Source organism: Hypanus sabinus, chromosome 3 (genome assembly GCF_030144855.1).
Source record: "Hypanus sabinus isolate sHypSab1 chromosome 3, sHypSab1.hap1, whole genome shotgun sequence".
Lineage (NCBI taxonomy): Eukaryota > Metazoa > Chordata > Chondrichthyes > Myliobatiformes > Dasyatidae > Hypanus > Hypanus sabinus.
In genome coordinates this window covers 163,610,418-163,633,157 of record NC_082708.1, presented here as the reverse complement: position 1 = coordinate 163,633,157, position 22,740 = coordinate 163,610,418, and the positions used below count along the sequence as shown (strand labels likewise).

Sequence of the window (22,740 nt, the reverse complement as noted above, 5' to 3'; positions counted from 1 at the left end):
GATGGACTGCGGTGGTTCAGGCGGGTGATTCGGCAGCACCCAGTCCCTGTAAATGAAGATGGTGTCGGGACCATGGGATTAGTCTAAGGGGGAGAAAGCTTTCTGAGGGAGTTCTATTTTATGGAGGCAAGCGTCTGACAAGAAAAGTATGGAAGGCAAGGCCAGCTGTGAGATCACTAGTTGTGTGCCTGAGGTTCTGCAGCACTGGAGGAGAGGCAGAGGTGTGTCTTGATAAAAGGTTAGGTGAAGGAAGTAGACACAGTTGACGGTCATTTGCATGGCATATCCTCTCAAGGACCAGATCTTCAAAGCTCAAAAGTTCAAAATAAATTTAGTATCAAAGTACGTATGCAGTATCCCACCCTGAGATTCAATTTTCTTCACAGAAAAACCAAGAAATACAATAGAGTCAATGGAACACCACACACAAACCAATCTGCATTCGATACCACTCCACAGACTCAGTCTGCAGCTGCTTTGCAATACCTGTGGCTACAAGGAAAGTGACATTTGTTATTGACTTCCTCAGCAAACATGCACTCCAGTGCCTCTGTGACAATACCCCCACTACACTCATTCACCCACTGCCTGAGTGATCTTAAGCCTTGTTCCTTCACTTCTGTCGTCACACTTAACGGCAGAAGAATGTACTCTTGGGGTCAGTGATAATGCAAGTCTGGTGAAAGCTTAATATTTCCCCTCAACCATAGGATAATTATGTTTTTCTGGCAATCGCACTTAAGTCAAATAAAAACAATGCTTCACTTCAGTAAATAAGTCTGTTTGTACATGTTCCCTGTGGATTCTCAGCAATGTGCCTGTAAGTATTGAGATGCAATTTGATCTTTAATTAAATCTGGCTGTGCATTCACTGGCATCAGATGAACAAATTATATAATTACCAGGAATTCCATCTACTCAGTCTGTGGTAGGCACCAATTTATTAAATGGGGTCCCAGCCTTTTCAATCAAATTGAAGACATAACCTTTAAGTGGGTGTTTAACCAGCTGTCCTTGGAGGAAAGCACGAGAAGCACTATCCAGTACTGACCTTCCATATGACATGTTACAGGCTTTAAGATAAAATGTATCTGCAGCAAGTATCATCTCTTGTGCAGCCATAACCTTAATCAGGACTGTGGGGTTAAAAATTATATTATTCAGTGCTGGTAATAAATTAATTCTCTAGGCTGTCTGAAAGTTCTTCGACAGCAAATGATTCAGAAAAAAAATCAACAGAGGATTTCCTCTTATTTATATGAGCATCATGAAAGATTTCTTTCTTCACTGTTTCTGTTGTAATGATAAAGGCTTCTTACTAGCAAAGGATTTAATGTGGAATGTGACTAGATTCAATTTTCCCCATTATACGTTGCTGAGGTAAACATAGTACAGTTGGTGTGCTGTGCTGTGACCTGTCTGTCATCCCTAGAAGTACTCTTCTCTTTTGGATCTAATTCAGTGCAGTTCCTTTTTGCACAGAAACTCCTAAACGCAAATTTTACTCTAGCTTTCACTTTCCATTCATTAAAACATTTTTCAAGCCTAATTAGGTGTCAGGGTTAGCTCACCTGCCTCAAGTTGAAAGGACTGTGGAACAAATTCTCAAGCCATGAGCACTTTACCTTCCTTCTGTGCAGCTCTGCCTCGGTGACGAGGGCTTACTCTGTTTCACAGGGGGTGTCGCTTTGTAAAAGATAGGAGGTCCCATGTGATCCTTTGCCGGAACGTGAAGGGGGACAGGAGGTTTCCCAGAACTCCCGGCCGAGACCTATGCTTTGACAAGTCGTACAATGGACCAGTTTAATTGATCATTAATCTCACACTGTTTGCTACGTCCAAAACTGCCACCTCGTTTCCCTTTGGTGGAGCAGGAACGGCACTCCTAAAGCACTTGATTGGCTGTAAAGACTTTTGGAACTGCTGAGGTGGTGATCAGGCCAGTACAAATTCAAGTACTTCCCTAACTCTTTAGGAGCCATTCTCTGCTTCCTTTCCTGCCCCTCTCATCCCTTCCACTGCTCAAACCAGCCTCTTTCCTACAGCACATTTCCCCCAAGCCTCTTTCCTCCACCCCAGCGCCTGCTCCCAGCCCCTTTCCCCGAGCCCCTGGCCCGCAGCCCTCTGCTGTCAGCCCCAAGGCTGTTGCCTTTGGAGTGTCAGGATTCAGTGATCGGCTGCAGGGAGTTTGTAGAGCTGGAAGACGGCAAGTGTGTTCTGAAGGCAGTGTGGCTGTGCAGTAACTGTAAGGGAATGTGTGGAATCTGCTGCAGCAAATCACAGGGGAATCACACCACAGGGGGTTCAACTCAATTGGCAGCGTGCAGGCTTCAGGCATTATTTTATAAATGCTATTAGTTCTTATGTTGCAATCTCCATTGTTTATTCTTTTGTCTCTATGTTATCCCACTTGCATAATCATCACATCTGTTCGCAATAGAAAATTGAAGTCCAGTCAACAGACTGTCCAGAAACACCAGGCAGTCAACGCCGATATGCAGGCGGGATCAAGACCTGGGTTTAGGGAGGCAGAATAGTGGCTCCCGTCGCTAGGAGGCAATCTATGTCTCCAGCCCTTCAGTATGAGCCATCCTGCGATGCAAGAGCGTCACTGGCACATCACTAGATTGGTTCAAAGTTCAATGTAAATTTATTATCAAAGTACGTGTATGTCACTACGAGATTCATTTTCTTGCAGGCATTCACAGTGTGTCACAGAAATACAGTAAAATCAATAAGGAACTACACACAAAGGCTGAAAACCAATCAATGTGCAAAAGAAGACATGCAAGTAAAAGATAACTAAATATCTGATACCAAGGACAAGCTGTAGAGTCCTTGGAAGTGAGTCGGTAGGTTGTGGAATCAGCTCGGTGTTGAGGGTGGTGGTGTTATCCTCGCTGGTTCAGGAGGTAATAACGGTTCCTGAACCTGGTGTGTGGGACCAAAGGCTCCTACACTTCCTGCTGGATGATTGAAGCAAGCAGAGAGCATGGCCTGGATGGTGGGGGTCATGCTGCTTTCCTTGCAGAGGTGCTCAGTGGTGGGGAGGGCTTTGCCTGAGATAGACTGGGCTGTGCCCACCACTTCTCGTAGGCTTCTCCATTCTTGGGCAAGATCTGAAATCACAGGGTTGTTGGGGGCTGTGGGAGTTCACGAACATGCCTCATTGGGTTGGATCATAACCAGTGTTCAGTCAGGAGAAGAATAATTTAAACAAGACACCCTTTTGTGAGTGATAATCAATATTTAGGTGTGCTTGTAAAATTATCTTTGTTTAATGATTGTGCTATCACTCACTCACAGTAGTAGGCAGTGTCCTGAAGCAGCTTTCCCCCTTGGGCCAGTGCCTTCCCAACTGGTCAGGGTGATGGAGGTGGTACCGTATCACCATATGAGTTACCCTGGGTGCCCTTCCCCAAAAACTTGCAGGATGGTGGGGTAGTTGGCCTCTGTCAGTTGGCGCTCATGGGTGGATGAAAGGTATATTTTTAGTGGAATTGATTGCAATGTGGGCAAAATAGGTTTCTGAAAAATTAAGGGGTATGGGATTACTTTGTGAACCAGAAGAAACTCAATGGGCCAAATGGCCTCCTTCCATGTTGGGAATGGAATTAATGGGAAATCATGCCTGTGGGCTTGCTATTCTTGTATATTTAGTGACTAAGGAGTCACAGAGGGGGGTTTATAACCTAGGAATTCATTTCACAAGGGGGAGGTGTCTCTGGGTCTGGAATAGAGGAACTCCAGCACCTTTATCCCAAGCCACCAAGGCTGAAAATTTAGTGTAGTGTTCAGGGCCATTCACGTCCTGAGCCATTCCTTATGTGTGTGATAATAGCAGTAAATACAAATACTTGCCTTTGTTTAGCACCTTCAGTGCACTTACTTCAACATTACCAGAGAAAATGTTATTCTTGCTGACCAGCAAAGGATTGGGCAAAGCAGGGAGTTTGGAGGAACACCAGAGGGGACTGGCAGAGGGAAATCTGGGAGATCAGGTCCCTGGCTGCTGAAGGCTCGGCCTCCAATGATGGAGCCTGTGGTGTGTTGGAGAAGGAAGAGTTTCCAGAGATCGCTGTCTGGAAAGCTTCATGGAATAGGGAGGGGTGAGGCCATGTAGGGAATTGTAAGGATTGAGCCTCTACAGGCACAGGACCCAGCACACTGAGTTCACAGATACAGGGAACTGGGTACAGGCTCCAGAGCAGCAGTGTTTAGGATGAGCACAACTCTCTGGCAGAGCGAAAAAGATGCAGGATGGAGATGAGTGGATGATTGAGGGTTTCGGCAGGAGATATGCTAAGGATGGATTGGAGATGGTGGTGTTATCAACTCACCAAAATTTAGAAGAATGGGGTGGGGGGGAGGATCTTATTGAAACCTACCAAATACTGAAAGACCTGCATAGATAGAGTGGACATGGAGAGGTGTTTCCAATAGTGGGAGAGTCTAGGACCAGAGGGCCCAGCCTTATGATACAAGGATGTCCCTTAGGAACAGAGAGGAGGAGGCATTTCTTTAGTCCGAGATGGTGGATCAGTGGAACACATTGCTGAGGACACATCATTGGGTACAGTTAAAGCAGAGGTTGTTTGGTTCTTGAATGTTAGGAGCATCAAAGGTTATAGGAGAAGGGAGAAAAATGGGGTTCAGAAGGAAAATAGTCAGCCATGATTGAATGGCGGTGCAGGCTCATTGGGCAAAATGACCTAATCCTGCCCCATGTCTTATGGTCTTATTTTTGCTGACCATTTGTCCTTCTCACAGTTTACTAACCAACCTGTCCTTGTGTAATCCACAAATGTGGCTGCAGTACACATGATCCTGGATTCCTCCTGTGCATGGTTCAGTCAGAGGAATTTTCTGCTGTGTTGGACTAGCAGATGATGTCAGGTGGAATGGAGAAGCTGACACTCCTGTGACAATCCAGGCTACGTGCACGAAGGCTCAGGATGATGCTAATCTGCCAGTTGTTGGACAGGGAACATGATGAACTCAAATAAAGCCCCATTACAAAAGGGTTTAGCGAACATACCACAAGATTGAGAGAGAAAGCTGGGAGTGTGGTGATAATGACGCACATGGAAACTGCAGTCCACTTCCAGCACGGCCCCCGTGAGCTGCACGCCGCGCAAAGTGGTAACGGGCAGGGCATTTTGACACAAGTCAGCCACATATATTGTGAGAAGTGTTAACCTATGCACTGAGAGACAACAGAGTAGTAAGGTTAAATATTTTTAGTGAGTCGTGTTAGCCATGGTACACGCAGGGATAGTTACAGTGGGGCAGTGACAAGGCGAAAACGTGCACTCGAAAGCCCACGCACCAAGAGGGAGAGCCTGCCACGCATAGGAGGCCCAGTCAATTCGCCACGTGATCAATCAGCCACATGCACACTTACAGCATTCTCATAATCAATCCAGTGTGGTTCAGAATGAACTTTTTTGAGTTTGGCGCCTCTTGACCCCGCAAGAGGTGAAAGGCACCAGAGATGTCCCACAATGTACTGTATCATGGTGCAAATTCAAGGCAAGACCTGTTTCTCAACGCTAGAAATCTATACACAACAGCTGGAAGTCAGGGCCCTAATCATTGGTTCGACAAGTTACTTTAGGCAGTTTGCCTTCATTCTCATCTCTAAGCAGGCGCATGCAAATGCACCTCACAGTGAGCGCTTGATCGGCCAAGAGCGCACCTCTGATCCGGGGCTGATGTGGTCTTTTCCCACAGCCCATAACCTCCTTCCCCACTGCTTCATAAATAGTTTTGTTCAGTGTAATTAAATCACTTTGCGTTGGCAGTCAGTGAGTTCTCTTGTCAGTGCTGGGGTCAGGGAGACAATGTTCTTGGCCATATCTGTCTGCAGAGAAACATCTCCCTCACTGCTCATCTGTCAGCCAATATCTGCTGAGTGCCAGGGAAAAATAAATGGCTGGCATTATTGCTTCGACTCGCATGTGAAGGTTAACAGGGAAAGCTGCTGTGACCCATCACTGGCCCAAAGCAGCAAGCTTTGATTAAACTCTCGGTGCTGGGAAAGTAAATTAGTTCAACATTGTCGCTCCATGCTGGGTGAGTAGTGATGGAGCCCAGCGATATCTGACAGGCAAACAATGTGTGAAGCTGACAGACAGGAGTCTTCCCCGAACCACTCACCCCTCCATCGCCCCCTCCACTTGCCCACAGCTGCACGAGACACACACATTCTGAATGTTTTAGTCACCTCCCTCAGGTGTGGGTGATGCGTAGACAGTCTCTCTCACCCACGGGGTTACATATTGAGAAAGCCGCCAGAAGCACTTGAGATGCATTTTCTTGCAGGCATTTACAGGAAAGTAAAGCCGTACAATGGAATTTATGAAGAACTATACATGAGTGAAGGCTGACAAAGAGCCAAAGTGCAAAAGAACAAAAGCTGTGCAAATTAAAACGCTGCGAACATGAGTTGTAGAGCCTTTGAAAGTGAGTCTGGAGCTTGTGGAATCAGCCCAGTTGGGTTGGATTTAGTTGTGCACGCCAGTTCAGAAGCTGATGGTTGTGGGGCAGTAACTGTTCCTGAACCTGGTGGTGCGGGACCTTAGCCTCCTGTACCCCCTGCCCAGTGTTAGTAGAGGGAAGAGAGCATGGCCTGGATGCTGGGGAGTTTTGATGATGCATGTAGTTTTCATGTGGTGAGGGGATTAGTCATCCTAGAGCAGTGATTCTCAACCGTTTTTTGGCCACGGCCCCCTTAAGAGCTCTTCTCAGGTTCCAGGGCCCCCCTTTCAAACAGGGATACAACACACAGGTAGACAGAAAATCATTGATGATTGAACATCAAGAAAACTTGAACATTCCGACATACTGGACAAAACTTTAAAAAAGACTGTATGAAATTAAACATCCAACAGGCCTAATGTGATCCCTGCGCTTGGTGCTTTTCTGCAAGCTTCATGATATTGGGCTTCAAATTAGACAATGACAGTCGGAGGCCACTTCTTGTTGCGATATCGAATTCAAACGGTGTGTTGTAAAGATATTATAAACAGGAGGGAATCTATTGACTCCAATGAAGGTTGTTGCTTGGGTATTTCATTGGTTCAGTTACCAGGGGCCCCCATAAACACTTGGGGCTCCCCTTCTCACATTCAGTCGTTGTCCCCCTTCAAATGTGCCATATTGCCCCTGTTGAGAATGGCCTTACTTTTTCAACCCATAATTTGTGTCTTGTAAAGGTGTATGAAATGGAACATAGAACAGTACAGCACAGTGCTGAACCAATTAAATTAGTAATCAACGGTCAGCTAAACTAACCTCTTACTTAGTTATCACGTTTTGGTTCCTCCTCAGAGGAAGTCAGTACTACCCACAAATAAGCCGAATTTATTTGTCAGTGGATCTAGCTGCTCCAAAGAGATGCAAGCTTGTGAGGGTTCTCAATGGGCTTGTGTGGGGAGTTCAGGAGTGGCACAGATCAGGTCCTTGCTTTCCATTGAAAGAGGTCTTAGCTGGTGAGCTTCTCGCAGATTCTTTTTCTGTTGTCAACAGAGGGAATTTAGTGCTACTTGCTGAGAATATGGACATACCTTTCAATGGCAGAAGAGTTTAATTTGAATTTGCTGCCTCAGTCCATGGTATAATGTGACCATTGTCCTCGATTAACTTCCCTCCCTCCTTGGCCGGCAGGATTGTCTCCTCGCTGCAGTGCAGTTCCACACAGTCTGGCTGGCCTCTCGCATCACGGGCTGTTTGGCAGTGGATGGTTAAGTTCCATTTGTGACAAAGTCAACCCCTGAGCATTTATGTCGGCACACGGTATGCGTCACCATCCCAACTACCTCCAGACCCCAAAAAAAATCAAGAAAAGAACTGCAGATAGTGAAAATCTGAAATAAATACTGGAAACTCTCAATAGGTCAGTAACATCTGTGGAAAGTGCCACAGTTAATATCCAAAAGAAGTGCCCTGGACCTGAGGTCGAGTTCATTGTCATAGGCACAAGTACGTGTCTGCACTGGTGCAATGAAGACTTTGCAGCAGCTTCAGACTGGTTCTCTCTCCACGGATGCTGACTGACCTGCTGCACACTCTGCCAGAATTTTCTGTTTCTGTCTTGGCGTCCGTTAATTTGAGGCTTGCGAGGCCGCTACTTTGCTACTAACAGCCATCACGCACCTTGCTGGCTGCAGCCACTTTTCTCCCCTTTGTAACTGCTCACACCAGACGCTGGCAATGATCATTTGGCTCTGACCCTTTTCCCCCAGAAACGTGTCATTGAAACGTTTTGGGTCCAATTGGAGATGTTTCCCTGTTGTACTTAGGCTGGTTTGATCATTGATAAGGACAGGGATGTGTCAGCTGGAACTGACAGAAGCTTTGATGCAGATGGAGAGAGCTGTCGGGGCTCCTGTTTCAAATCCTGCTCGAGGGGTGTGAAAACGTTGCCTCCTTCAGCAGCAGTCCACATGGATTTCAACAGAATAAAAACATCACAAGCTCCTTGTGATGGTGTGAAGCAGAGTAGGGAAGGAAGGAGAGCCAACAGAAGCAGAGCTCCACAAGCAAAGTGCCTTCTTTCGCAAGTGAAGGCGGCAGAGATCTCCAGAGGGCAAGGCTTGGGAGGGTGGGGTCAGAGGGTGGCTTTGAGAGGATAAAGCTGAGTATTGCCTTGCACAAGCTTCACAAGACATAAGAGAAGAATTAACCATTTTTCCCATCAAGTCTGCTCCATCATTCAATCACGGCTTGTTTATTTTCCCTCACAATCCCATTCTCCTGCCTTCCCCACATGATTCCCTTACGAATTAAGTATCTGACAACCTCTACTTTAAATAGACCCAATGGCTTGGCCTCCGCAGCCTTCTGTGGCAATGAGTTGCACAGATTTGAATCGTTTGACTAAAGCAATTCCTCATCTCTAAGGCGACACCCCCTTCTATTCTGAGGCTGTGTCCTCTGGTCCTATACTCTCCCGCTATTGGAAAACATCTTTGCCATGTTCGTTCAACTAGGCCTTTCGTAGTTGGTAGATTTCAATGAGATTCCCTCCCCCTCCCTCTTTATTCTTCTAAACTCCAGCGAGTAGAAGCCCAGAGCCATCAAACGCTCCTCGTGTGTTAACCCTTTCATTCCTGAGATTATTCTCGACCCTGTCCAATGCCAGCACATCCTTTCTTAGATATAGGGCCCAGACTGCTCATAATTTTCCCAATGTGGTCCAGTGAGCAGGCTGGTGATTAGGGGAGTGAGGTATAGAAGCTGAGGCTGAGGGTTTTCAGGAATAAGACTGAGGAGGTTGAAGGTCTTCCCTAGGAGAGTGGATATAATGCCCAGTGGACCAGACATAGAGAAGCTCGCTGTATATATTTAAGGAAGAAAGGATATGATGTGTCCTGACGAAGGGTCTCGGCCCAAAATGTCAACTGTCCTTCTTCCTATAGATGCTGCCTGGCCTGCTGTGTTCCACCAGCATTTTTGAGTGTGTTGCTTGAATTTCCAGCATCTGCAGATTTCCTCGTGTTTGGAGATTCTTGTGTTATTTAAGAATATCTAGATAAGTAGTTGAATTGCCAAAGCCTAGTAGATTGCAGAACTAGACTTGGTAAATGGGATTAGTGTTGATGGGTGCTTGCTGGACGAGACAGAACAGGACGAAGTGCCTATGTGTGTTTCTTTGCTGTAGGACTCCACGATGTGCCACAGAGGAGAGGAGGGTTGCAAGGGAAGCTTGAGGCTTTGGTCTGGGATGGGCGTGGGGATGGGGTTGCCTCCTGAAGCTATTGATGTAGTTTATCATTGACTCGATCGTATCTCTTTTTTCTACTGTGAATGCCTGCAAGAAAATGAACCTCAAGGTGCCGTATACATGCTTTGATAATAAATTTAGTTTGAACTTTGTGGGCAGGAGTGAGAGAGCCACAGTTGTCAGCAAGGCCACGTAATTCTAGATAGATGGCGGGTGCAAAGTTGCAGCTCAAACAGATCAGAACTCAGGAACACTGGAGCAATTATCTCCAGGAATTGGGTACGAATCTACTGATTGCTTTCCGTAGTAACGTGAGATTCGCCCAATGCAAGATCAGTGTTTTCCTGTTGTTGTGTTGGCCACCAATACAAACTCTCGACTCTCTCGCTTATTGGCCCTTTCAGGAGCACCGTACTGGGCGCGGCCCGACCGAATGGAGAAGAAACTGCACGCCGTGCCCGCCGCTAACACCGTCCGCTTCCGATGTCCCGCTGCGGGAAACCCGACCCCCACCATCCACTGGCTGAAGAATGGCAGGGAGTTCAGGGGCGAGCACCGGATCGGAGGTATCAAGGTGAGCTGCTACCCCTCACCATACGTGACCCGTCAGGTTTTTAACCAATCACAGTGCCCATCCCTGGCTCAGAAACCTTGCGATTGGTTGTGGGTCAAATAAGGTCAAAGTGCAAGGGATAAGTAAACACCAGTGAACTCATTTCATACCCGCAGTGCTTGCCTCCGAAAAAACTTGTTTCATAATTGAAATGCTTACGAGCGTTTATTGTCCATCGTTAACTTTGCTTCAGTTTGGGAGTAATTAAAGAGCCGCCGTCTTCATTTACTGTAGCCGTGCTGGCAGGCCTTTAAGCTAACAGACCTCCTGCCGGTGGCAGTAAGACTCTGATGGGGTGGATAGTGTGATGGAGCGGGCAGGTCAGGACAGTCCCAGAGGATTAGCAGAGCCTCCGTGGAGGCGGGCAAGCAGCTGCAGACAGGCCTTGTCAACAGGAGATACGGATGATGAAAGGCACCAGCACTTTAAAAGTGCTGGATAAGGCCTTCTGCCAAAAGGCCTGAGAATTGTTGTGGACACTTTCCATTTGTTTAGAGCCCAGCTCGTGGGGTGAGTGACCCCTGTCAGTGTTCCCTCAGTATTTTGATCACACCATTGTAATGGAACTTAATCTTTTTTAGCATTAGTGTACAAAGGCAGGTGCTGCTTGCTAAGCAGTTTGACAGGGTATCACTTGGTCAACACTAAAGCCAGAGTGACCCTACCCCAGCTGGAAGAAGATCTCTGGGAAATGTTTTTCACAGGCCCCAGTTATGCTCAGCAGCTAATTTGAAATGAAGAGTTCAGTACAGTTTCAAAATGCAATCTTGTCAAATGCTTCTGAAACCCCCTGGTTTCCTTGGCTGTGTAAGTCTAGGGAAGACACAGTCCGGTCCCTCCAAACCCCTGAGATTGAAATGACTCTCCCATCCCAAACCCCGGTTTGTGTGGGTGCTGTGTAATATGCTACCCGGTTACAACTCAGTGCCACAAAATGACTGACGGTACACTGCATACAATTAAAGGGATTATACTTATGAACCTTAACTTAGCTAAAGGGTTAGTAAAGAAAAACAAAAAGAAAAAGGCCCGTTTTAATTAAACAGTGAAATGTGCACAAGTTGGAGCTCAATGCTTCACCGATCCCCAGGCGATCTTGGCACCTGGCTCCATCGAATCATAGTCCCGCTCCAGTTCGAATCCTACGACTGGTTCTCTCCAGTGTCTTTGCTCTCCATCTCCCACTGAACAAAAACCCCATACCAAATACCCCCCACCCCCCAGTTCCACATCCAAATTGGATGGCACACATTCTCCATCATCCCTTATGCCAGACAACCATAGAACATTACAGCACAGTACAGGCCCTTCAGTCCTCTATGTTGTGCCGACCCATATAATCCTTAAAAAAAAGTACTAAACCCACACTACCCCATAACTCTCCATTTTTCTTTCATCCAGGTGCCTGTCCAAGAGGTTCTTAAATACCCCTAATGTTTTAGCCTCCACCACCATCCCTGGCAAGTTATTCCAGGCACTCACAACCCTCTGTGTAAAAAACTTACCCCTGATGTCTCCCCTAAACTTCCCTCCCTTAATTTTGTACATATGCCCTCTGGTGTTTGCTGTTGGTGCCCTGGGAAACAGGTACTGACTATCCACCCTACCTATGCCTCTCATGATCTTGTAGACCTCTATCAAGTCCCCTCTCATTCTTCTACACTCCAGAGAGAAAAGTCCCAGCTCTGCTAACCTTGCTTCATATGACTTGTTCTCCAAACCAGGCAACATTCTGGTAAATCTCCTCTGCACCCTCTCCATAGCTTCCACATCCTTCCTATAATGAGGTGACCAGAACTGAACACAATACTCTAAGTGCGGTCTCACCAGAGATTTGTAGAGTTGCAACATGACCTCTCTACTCTTGAACTCAACCCCCCTGTTAATGAAGCCTAGCATCCCATAGGCCTTCTTAACTACCCTATCAACCTGCTCAGTGACCTTGAGAGATGTATGGATTTGAACCCCAAGGTCCCTTTGTTCATCCACACTCTTAAGTAACTGACCATTAATCCTGCACTCAGTCTTCTGGTTTGTCCTTCCAAAATGCATCACCTCACACTTGTCCGGATTGAATTCCATCGGCCATTTTTCTACCCAACTCTGCAGCCTGTCTATATCCTCTTGTAACCTTTGACCACCTGCAGCTCCATCCACAACTCCTCCAATCTTCGTGTCATCCGCAAACTTACTCACCCATCTTTCCGCCTCTAACAATTATCTTATCTTCAACAATAACCCGAACAGACTGAACGCAGAACAGACTGATCTTACAGAGCTGCTAACTGAAATACAGACAGCTTAACAGTAAAGACCTCCCTTGTAAGAGCAGAATTTTCAAAGCAAAGGCTGTTTTTGGACCCCATATTACTGTGGAGGAGGCATTCAAGTGTGAGTAGAAATTACTTTTATTTGTCACAGGTACATTGATACTTACAGTGAAATGTATTGTTTACATCAACGACCAGCACAATCCAATGATGTGTCACCATGCTTCCGGCATCAACGTCTGACTCACCCATACGTCTTTAGAATGGCCCGGCAGTCACTCACACAGTCAGGGGAGAACATACAAACTCCTTGCAAATTCCTTGATCGGGGTTAAACTACAGCGGCGTGAGTTGAACCCTGATCGCTGGTGATGTAATAGCATTACATATCTGCTGGGTTACCGTGCCAACCAGTGCACCCACCAACCCGGTATCAATCATCATTAAACATTTTGCAAGTAGACCCATCCATGCATTCCGTTGGTGTAAGGGAAGCCGGCTCAGCTATGATGGCGACGAGCCTTCAGAAGCCGTCCTCTAGTCTTGTACAGGCCATAAAGAGGTGGGGGAGTCACACATTGGAGGGAATCCCATTGTCTATGGACACCAGCCTAGGAGATGTGGTTGGCTGGGCAATGGGTCCATCAGATCTTGTCTGGCTTCTTCTCCCAGAAGCTGGATTAAGTTGAGTCCTCCAGAAAGTTCTCCCCAGCCCTTCAGCTGCTGGGAGATGGGACTCACCATGGGATTGACTGTCTGCCCATTGTTAATAGAGGACAAGCCGAAACAAACTGCTCTTGACAAAAACGAGCAGTTTAAAGCCTCTAACAAGTTGCTATTGATGACAGCTGTAAACATACTCAACATCTATGAGCATGTGTTTGACCATTTGAAATGCTGTTCAGTTTTGTTACATTTTGCTAAACCTGTTGCCTTCGACTCGGAATTAGACATAAACCAAAAGTGACAAGTTAGCGTTTGGTCCAAAATCCTACTTTAAAGCAGCTCTCAAATCCTTTTAGGAATCTGCAATATTTTCTAATCCTCTAAAGCCCATGTGACATTGCATGCTTAACCACATGAATGCAAGGCTTGTTTTAATCCGCTACTAACCGAGGAAGCCAGCAATTGTCTTGTTAGCTGCAGCAGAAGGGTCTAAATGTTTTATTTTCTGTTCATCCTTCTCCTTCCAAGCAACAGTTACAAGATCTTTCATTTATTCCCTTCCTCTCCCGAAACTGTTGCAGCAGTGTGCTTCTCTGAGCGTCAACCGCTCACCTATTCTCCCACCCAGGCTTGCGACTGAAGGTGGAAGTTTCACGCCACTGGGCTAGGTAAGTGTAGTGGGCAGTGACCAGGCCACATCCCCACAGATTTGCTGGCTTGTGACCGGGTGTGAGGTTTCCAGGCTGGTAATCAAATAAACGAGCTCAAAAGCGAGTGAAACTGCTGTGTAATACTGTGCACAGTTAGACCAGAAAGAGCGAGATGACTTGCAGTGTTTATCAAAGTGAGTGTGGTCACTGGACAGTGAATACTCCCCACACCTAACCCCCCCCCCCTCCTCTGCTGACTGTGTGCAGAGTGAGGCTTACTCCAGTCCGCAAACCCAAAGTACTTAAGCCCCCACGTCTCCAGAACTCCCTGAAGTTTCAGTGCAATGTTGTTTTTAGCCATTTCTTTACCAAACCTCCTGTGAACCAGCCACAATGACTAGTGCAGTTTTGTGCTAGAGGCAGCAGCCAAACTAGATCCTCATGCAGACCGTCTGGGCAGGATATGTCCACTGTTACTGCCTTATAAATCCCCAGAAAAGAAATATTCATTTGCTGGTTAGCGGCTACCGTTTTTGCAGAGGAGAAAATGATTCTTGCATTATGTGCAAGTCTTTAGGTTTTTAGCTGGTCAGCTAGCCTCAAGAGTGGCTTTCAATTACTGGAGGGACAGTGAAAATGAGAAGGAAACCCAACAAGCTTGCACAGATCCTTGCCAACATTTTGCTGTTAATGGCCTACCTGAGGGTACTTTTAGATTGACAGGGTGTCTTAGGCACCGACAGTCATTACGGCGTTTGATCTGCCCATGTGAACCGCTCTCCCATCTCCAGAAGGCTCAGAGGTGGCTTAAGAGCAGTCATCCACGCTAGCAGATTCAGGAACGTTCATTACCCGACAACCGGCAGGCTCCTGAACCAGTGTGGACAATTTCATTCACCGCAACTCTGAACTGATTACGCAATCTTAAGGCTCACATCAAAGTAGACTACAACTCATTTCTCAGTGTTATCTATTTCTTCGTTTGCACAGTTTGTCTTTTACAATTTGGTTGTTTGGGACAGCATGGTACTGATGCAGGTTGCCACGGTAGCATAGCAGTTAGTGTAATGCTGTTACAACACCAGTGACCCGGGTTCAATTCCACCGCTGTCCACAAAGAGTTTGTACGTTCTCCCCGTGACTGCATGAGTTTCCTCCAGGTGCTCCAGTTTCCTCCCACGTCCCAAAAAACGTATGACTTAGTAGGTTAATTAGTCACATGGCTGTGACTGGACAGCGCAGGCTGATTGGATCAGAAGGGTCTGTTACTGTGCCCTATCTCTAAATTAATAAATATATTTTTTACAACATTTTCCGGTCTTTATGTGCCAGCTTTAAAAAGTGAGCGGAGCCTGCTGGGACTTGTCTGCAGAGCAGGAGATCGCGGAATAAGTTGGAGACAGTTTCTTGTGGACCTTGCGCGCCTAGTTTTAAAAAGCGAGCAGGGCCTGCCAGCATTTGTCTGAGAGACAGGAGATTGCTTGGATGAATAGTAACCTAGCACGGGCCAATGAAAAGAAGTGAGTTTTAAGCAGAATGACCACTGTTAGAGCTCAGGCAAGAACAGACACAGGCTAGAACTTCAGTTTGAGAAGTTGGAGGTATCAAAAGTGTAGGCAGGGTGGTAGTTCAGGCTGCAGAATGCTTCTCCTGTGAGGTGTGGGATTTCACGGTACCTATTAGTCTCCCTGATGACCTCGTCTGCAGGAAATGCACCCAATTTCAGCTCCTGACTGACAAGGCCAAGGAACTGGAACTGGAGCTGGATGCACTCGGGATCATCTGGGAGGCTGGAAGTCTTATAGATGAGACTCTTTAACTGAGGTGGCCACACCCAGAGTGCAGACTTCAGACGGTAGATGGGCGACCAGCAGGAGAAGTGAGGGGAGTAAGCAGTCAGTGGCCATTCCCCTCAGCAACAAGTCTTCTCCTTTGGATACTGCTGGTGGTTGGGGTGACCTGTCAGGGCACAGCAGCAGTAGCCAGGCATGATGTGAGCAGTTTTGGGCTCCTGATCTGAGAAAAGATGTGCTGGGATTAGAGAGGTCCAGAAAAGGATCACCAGGATGATTTTGAGAATGATAGGGTTAATGTATGAGGAGTGTTTGGCCTGTACTCACTGGAGAATAAGGGGTGATCGCATTGAAACCTATTGAATATTGAAAGGCCTAGATAGAATGAATGTGGAGAAGATGTTTCCTATAGTGGGGGACTCGAAGACCAGAGGAGACAGCCTCAAAACAGAAGAGATTTAGAAAAGAGATGAGAAGGAATTTCTTTAGCCGGAGGGCAGTGAATCTGTGGAATTCATTGCCACAGACAACTGTGGTGGCCAAGTCATTGGGTGTATTTAATGCAGAGGTTTATAAGTTCTTGGTTAGTCAGAGCACCAAAAATTACTTGGGGAAGGCAGGTGAATGGAGTTGTGAGGGATAATAAATCAGCCACGATGGAGCAGACCCAATGGGCTGAATGGCCTAATTCTGCTCCTATTTATGGTATTATTTATGTATAGTTTTAAAATAAATTTTATTGTACTTCTTTATTTTTCAGTAAATAGCTGCAAGGTAAGTAATCTCGAGATAGTATATGGTTATGTACAGAATACAGTGCGCACTTTGATAATATGTTTGTATATTTACTTAGACTTTGTGTCTGCTCAGCCAATCGATAAATGTCATTCATTCGTAAAGAATCCTCATGCCTACTAAACTCAGAGCGGGCTCTGGAATAACGTGCTTTCTGTTCTGTCTGATTGCGTTCTCTAGCTACGGCATCAGCAGTGGAGTTTAGTGATGGAGAGCGTGGTCCCCTCAGACCGTGGCAATTACACCTGCGTGGTGGAAAACAAGTATGGCAGCATCAGCCACACTTACCAGCTGGATGTCCTTGGTAAGGGAGCCATGAGCAGGCAAATACAGGTTGGGATCACAGCATGAGCCATTGGTAATGGGTCCAAGACCCTCTGACAGATCTAAGTTGGTGCACCTGAACCATGCGGTAAATCTTTGAAAATCCAGCATCCAGTTGCTTAAAAGTCCTGATGGCTCGGCACATGGCTCATTTAAACACAAGGTGCACTGCAGATGTTGCGGTCAAAGCAACACGTACAACACGCTGGAGGAACTCAGTGGGTTGGGCAGCATTCGTGGAAACGAGCAGTCAACGTTTCGGGCCGAGACCCTTCATCAGGACTGAAAAGGGAGGGGGCAGGGGCCCTATATGAAGGGTCTCGGCCCGAAACGTTGACTGCTCGTTTCCACGGTTGCTGCCCGACCCGCTGAGTTCATCCAGTTTGTTGTACGTGGCTCATTTATTAGCCCAGAATGCCACGTGTCAGAGTGCTGGGGGGATGTGCGGGGGTCATGACTGTGACTGGCTGAGCTCCAGCAGCTCGATTTTCACTGGAGATTCTAGCATCTGTACTCCCTTGTGACTCCTGTGCACCAGAACTTCGTTCTCCTGGGGTTGATCTGCAGTTGCTTTTGTCTGGGGTTGAGCTCTGAACACGACATTAACCAGTGACCAGACAGGGTGAGCTCGGCCTGTCAGCCTGTGATAAAGCCATGTCGTCTGCTCCTAGCTCATGCCGTGAGATAACTGTATGTTGGACTCAGCAACCCCACCCTCCACTACCAAGTCTCTGGTTATTCAACTGGTCCTTCTTTCAGAATCACTCCCAAGTGCTGGTAGTCCTTTGTCCACCAGATGAATAAATCATTTAATTATATTTTCTAAATAAAACAAGTGTTGCATCAGTTTCTTTGGATTAACCTCCAAGATCCAAGTTTATTTATCATCCTTTTCCATAGATATTTTTCTATCTCCTTTACCATAGCATTGGAGAGGGATAGGAACAGACGGGTTTGGGAAACATTTAACTGGAGTAAGGGGAAATATGATGCTATCAGGAAGAAACTTGGAAGCATAAATTGGAAACAGATGTTCTCAGGGAAATGTATGGAAGAAATGTGGCAAATGTTCAAGGGATATTTGCATGGGGTTCTGCATAAGTACATTCCAATGAGACAGGGAAAGGAGGGTAGGATACAGGAACTGTGGTGTACCAAGGCTGTTGTAAATCTAGTCAAGAAGAAAAGGAGAACTTACAAAAGGTTCAAAAAACCAGGCAATGATAGAGATCAAAAGGAAGGAGCTTAAGAATGAAATTAGGAGAGCCAGAAGGGGCCTTGAGAAGACCTTAGCAGACAGGATTAAGGAAAACCCCAAGGCATTCTACAAATATGTGAAGAGCAAGAGGATAAGACGTGAGAGAATAGGACTAATCAAGTGTGACAGTGGAAAAGTGTGTATGGAACCGGAGAAGATAGCAGAGGTACTTAATGAATATTTTGCTTCAGTATTCACTACAGAAAAGGATCTTGGCGATTGTAGAGATGACTTACAGCGGACTAAAAAGCTTAAGCTTGTAGATATTAAGGAAGAGGATATGCTGGAACTTTTGGAAAGCATTAAGTTGGATAAGTCACCAGGACCGGACGGGATGTACCCCAGGCTACTGTGGGAAGCTAGACAGGAGATTGCTGAGCCTCTGGTGATGATCTTTACATCATCATTGAGGACAGGAGAGGTTCCAAAGGATTGGAGAGCTGCAGATGTTGTTCCCTTTTCAAGAAAGGGAGTAGAGATAGCCCAGGAAATTATAGACCAGTGAGTCTTACTTCAGTGGTTGGTAAGATGATGGAGAAGATCCTGAGAAGCAGGATTTATGAACATTTGGAGAGGCATAATATGATCAGGAATAGTCAACAAGGCTTTGTCAAAGGCTGGTCATGCCTTACGAGCCTGATTGAATTTTTTGAGGATGTGACTAAACACATTGATGAAGATAGCACAGTAGATATAGTGTATATGTACTTCAGCAAGGCATTTGATAAGGTACCCCATGCAAGGCTTATTGAGAAAGTAAGGAGGCATGGGATCCAAGGGGACATTGCTTTGTGGATCCAGAACGGGCTTGCCCACAAAAGGCAAAGGGTGGTTTTAAATGGGTCATATTCTACATGGAGGCCGGTGACCAGTGGTGTGCCTCAGGGATCTGTTCAGGGACCCCTGCTCTTTGTGATATTTATAAATGACCTGGGTGAGGAAGTGGAGGGATGGGTTAGTAAATTTGCTGATGACACAAAGGTTGGAGGTGTTGTGGATTGTGGCTGTCAGAGGTTACAGTGGCAACTTGAGAAGTGGCAGATGGAGTTCAACCCAGATAAGTGTGAGGGGGTTCAGTTTGGTAAGTCAAATATGATGGCAGAATATAGTTTTAATGGTAAGACTCTTGGCAGTGTGGAGGATCAGAGGGATCTTAGGGTCCAAGTCCATAGGACACTCAAAGCTGCTGTGCAGGTTGAGTCTGTGGTTAAGAAGACATACAGTGCATTGGCCTTCAGCAATTGTGGGATTGAGTTTAAGAGCCAAGAGGTAATGTTGCAGCTATATAGGACCCTGGTCAGACCCCACTTGGAGTATTGTGCTCGGTTCTGGTCGCCTCACTACAGGAAGGATGTGGAAACCATAGAAAGGGTGCAGAGGAGATTTACAAGGATGTTGCCTGGATTGGGGAGCATGACTTGAAAGAATAGGTTGAGTGAACTGGGCCTTTTCTCTTTGGAGTGATGGAAGATGAGAGGTGACCTGATAATGATGTACAAGATAATGAGAGGCATTGATTGTGTGGATAGTCAGAGGCTTTTCCCCAGGGCTGGAATGGCTAGCATGAGAGGGCACAGTTTTAAGGTGCTTGGAAGAGTAGGTACAGAGGAGATGTCGGGGGTAACTGTTTTACGCAGAAAGTGGTGAGTGCGTGGAATGGGCTGCCGGCGACGGTGGTGAGGCGGATATGATAGGGTATTTTAAGAGACTCCTGGATGGGTACACGGAGCTCAGAAAAATGGAGGGCTATGGGTAGGCCTAGGTAGCTCTAAGGTAAGGACATGTTTGGCACAGCTTTGTGGGCCAAAGGGCCTGTATTGTGCTGTAGGGTTTCTGTGTACACATCGAAATACACAGTAAAATGCATGGTTTGCATCAGCAACCAACACACTCAAGGATGTGCTGAGGGCAGCCCACAAGCTTTACCACGCATTCCTGTGCCAGCAGAGCATGCCCGCCCATGGAGTGCTTTGGGTTTTCTTTCTGTTTCTAACTGCGACCTTCCTTGTAACAACTGTGCACAATTTATGTTTTCAGAATGAAGTTTAATACCACCGGCATATGCCGTGAAATATGTTAACTTAGCCACAGCAGTATAATGCAATACATCATAAAATATAGAAAAATGAATAAATAAAATGAATCACAGTGGGTATATGTATATATGCTAAATAGATAAATTAAAATAGTAATACAAAAACAGAAATAACAGATGTTTTTATTGGGGAATGCCTCTTATCTGATGCCATGTGCCCGTGACTCTGCTGAAAGTAAGCTTCTCGTTGCACTGGTACATACGACAATAAACTCAGCTTTGACTCTGTTTTCAGAACGGTCGCCACATCGGCCTATTCTCCAGGCGGGATTGCCCGCCAACCAGTCGGTGGTGGTGGGCAGTGACGTGGAGTTCCACTGCAAGGTCTTCAGTGACGCGCAGCCGCACATCCAGTGGCTCAAACACGTGGAAGTAAACGGCAGCAAAGTGGGCCCAGATGGGGCTCCCTACGTCACGGTGCTGAAGGTAAGTAGCCAGGTGTCGGAGTAATCGAGCAGGGCCACCAATAGAGCCTTACCATGGCCTCAGTAGGATTAACTCGCCCTCTGTGACAGTGCGGTAGACTGCAGCTGCGAGCTGTGCTCCCTCCCCACTCTAGCCTATTAGCAGGTGCAGTCTAGTGAACAAATGCTTTGATTTTAAATTCTTATCAGAGTGTTAATGAGCTATTGTCCTGGGGGGTGAAGCAAAGGTCCAGGGGCTGATGTCCCTCCATGTCAGCCCCTGTCTCTGCAATGACATGAGTGATTTAACAAGCAGAGGGTGGAGGGGGGCTTTTAATTTGCTTGTGGGTCCCCCTGCTGCTGGTTGCAACCAAATCAGTACAGACAGGAACTGAGCTTGCAAATTCCCACCGCTTTGAGGAATGAACAGGAGAAAATTGAAATTGGTTTATCAATGTTACATGTACTGAGGGACAGTGTCTTGCATACTGTTTGTTATCGAAGGAACCAGATTGGAAAATTGAATGATAAAGGGCCCATGCCCTTATTCCCCTCCTGAGCTGCTCCAGAACGCCGTGTGCTGCTCTGGATTTCCAGCTCCTGCAGAATCTCTTGTGCTTGAAAGTTATCGCCGGTATTCACAGTTTGCCCGACTTGAAGGGCAGGGGTTGACAGCGGGGCTGGGATCATCTACAAGCCACAGGAAAGTACCTTAAGCCTCAGTTTGTCCACATTTGCCTGAGTGGCCCAGCAGTGTGCTTACATCTGCAGACTCACTGCAGCCATTCTATTGTTTAACTAAGTTCGATTTAAATCTGGGATCAGGGAGGACAATGGGAACGAAGCACAACGGAAGTAGGGGGAGGTTTATGGGCAGAACATTCATGGAATGTGCACAGTGAGCACAGAGAGGATTTTCAATTAGACCCCAATCAAACAATGATGCCTGAACACCGCTACCAGGGGTGAAGGTCCACTGTACTGAAACTAAAGGCCATCCTCTTGAAGAGACGTCAAAAGGGATACAGTGAAAGAAAATCTGTTCTGTAAAAATATAACATCAGTCTGTTTCCTGAGTTTAGTGCAGCTTCACTCCAGATAATGTGGAAATTCTAGAGGCATTGCCTCTTCCAAAATCGGGCAGCTTATTCGGGAATCAGCCCAACAGCCGTGCACACAGGTCAAAGCCTGCCGAAAGTGCTCTTACTGTGAACAGCAGCTTGATTTTGGTTGACGTCCAGTGATCCCTGCCATTACAAGGTGCTCTGTGGCTTCGGTGCTCTTCCTGCTTCTCAAAGTTCAAAGTAAATTTATTTTCAAAGTCACCATATACAACCCTGAGATTCATTTTCTTGTGGGCATTCGCAGTAGGTGCAAAGAAACACAACAGAATCAATGAAAAGCCACAATCAATCAATATGCAAAAGGCAACAAACTCTGCAAATACAAAAAGGGAAAAAAAGATAAAAATAATAATAATAATAATAAATAGGCAATAAATATCGAGAACATGAGCAGAAGGGTCCTTGAAAGTGAGTCCGTAGACTGTGGGGCAGGCAAAGTTATCCCCTTTGGTGCAAGAGCCTAATGGTTGAGGGTTAATAACGGTACCTGAACCTGGGGGTGTGAGGGTGGTGGGTGTCCTTGACGATGGATGGTGGAGACCTCCGCACACCTGGAGCTCATTGTTGAGAATCTTCAGTGAGCCATAACATACTTGGGATGTCCAGAAAGAGACGCGAAAGGCAACATGTACATATAGGTTATAAGTTCCAGAGATTCTACCATGCTGGGAACCCAGAGCACGTCTCTTATTGTTAACAAGTTCACAATAGGAGCTAACAAGATTGGTGTTATGTAGTAATAAAGAATCGGAGGTCGGTGGACTAAAATCCCTCAGTGAAGACTTCCTCACAAAGTCTAGGCTGTGTAGGACGGAGGAGACGGTTGATGGGGCGGCATCATGGTGCAGATAGTGGAGCTGCGGCTTCACAACTGCACTGACTTCAGCTGTCGGTGTGGACATCTCCCCGTGCCATGTGGGTTTCTTCCAAGTGCTCCATTCTCTCCCACATTCCCTAAGATATGTAGCTTGGTAGGTTAAGTGGCCTCTTTAAATTAATCCTGGTGTGTATGTGAGCGGGA

General features: G+C 46.4%; 1 protein-coding gene across 7 annotated transcripts in view; it reads left to right on the top strand.

Annotated features, from left to right (window-relative positions):
• fgfr3 (fibroblast growth factor receptor 3) overlaps positions 1–22,740 on the top strand; it is a 287,562-nt gene that overhangs the window by 231,393 nt on the left and 33,429 nt on the right. For all 7 annotated transcript variants that reach the window (XM_059965580.1, XM_059965579.1, XM_059965576.1 and 4 more), the window contains 3 exons: positions 10,132–10,301; positions 16,695–16,818; positions 20,427–20,617. In XM_059965580.1, coding sequence (XP_059821563.1) covers positions 10,132–10,301; positions 16,695–16,818; positions 20,427–20,617 — 485 coding nt within the window. The remainder of the gene's footprint in view (positions 1–10,131; positions 10,302–16,694; positions 16,819–20,426; positions 20,618–22,740) is intronic.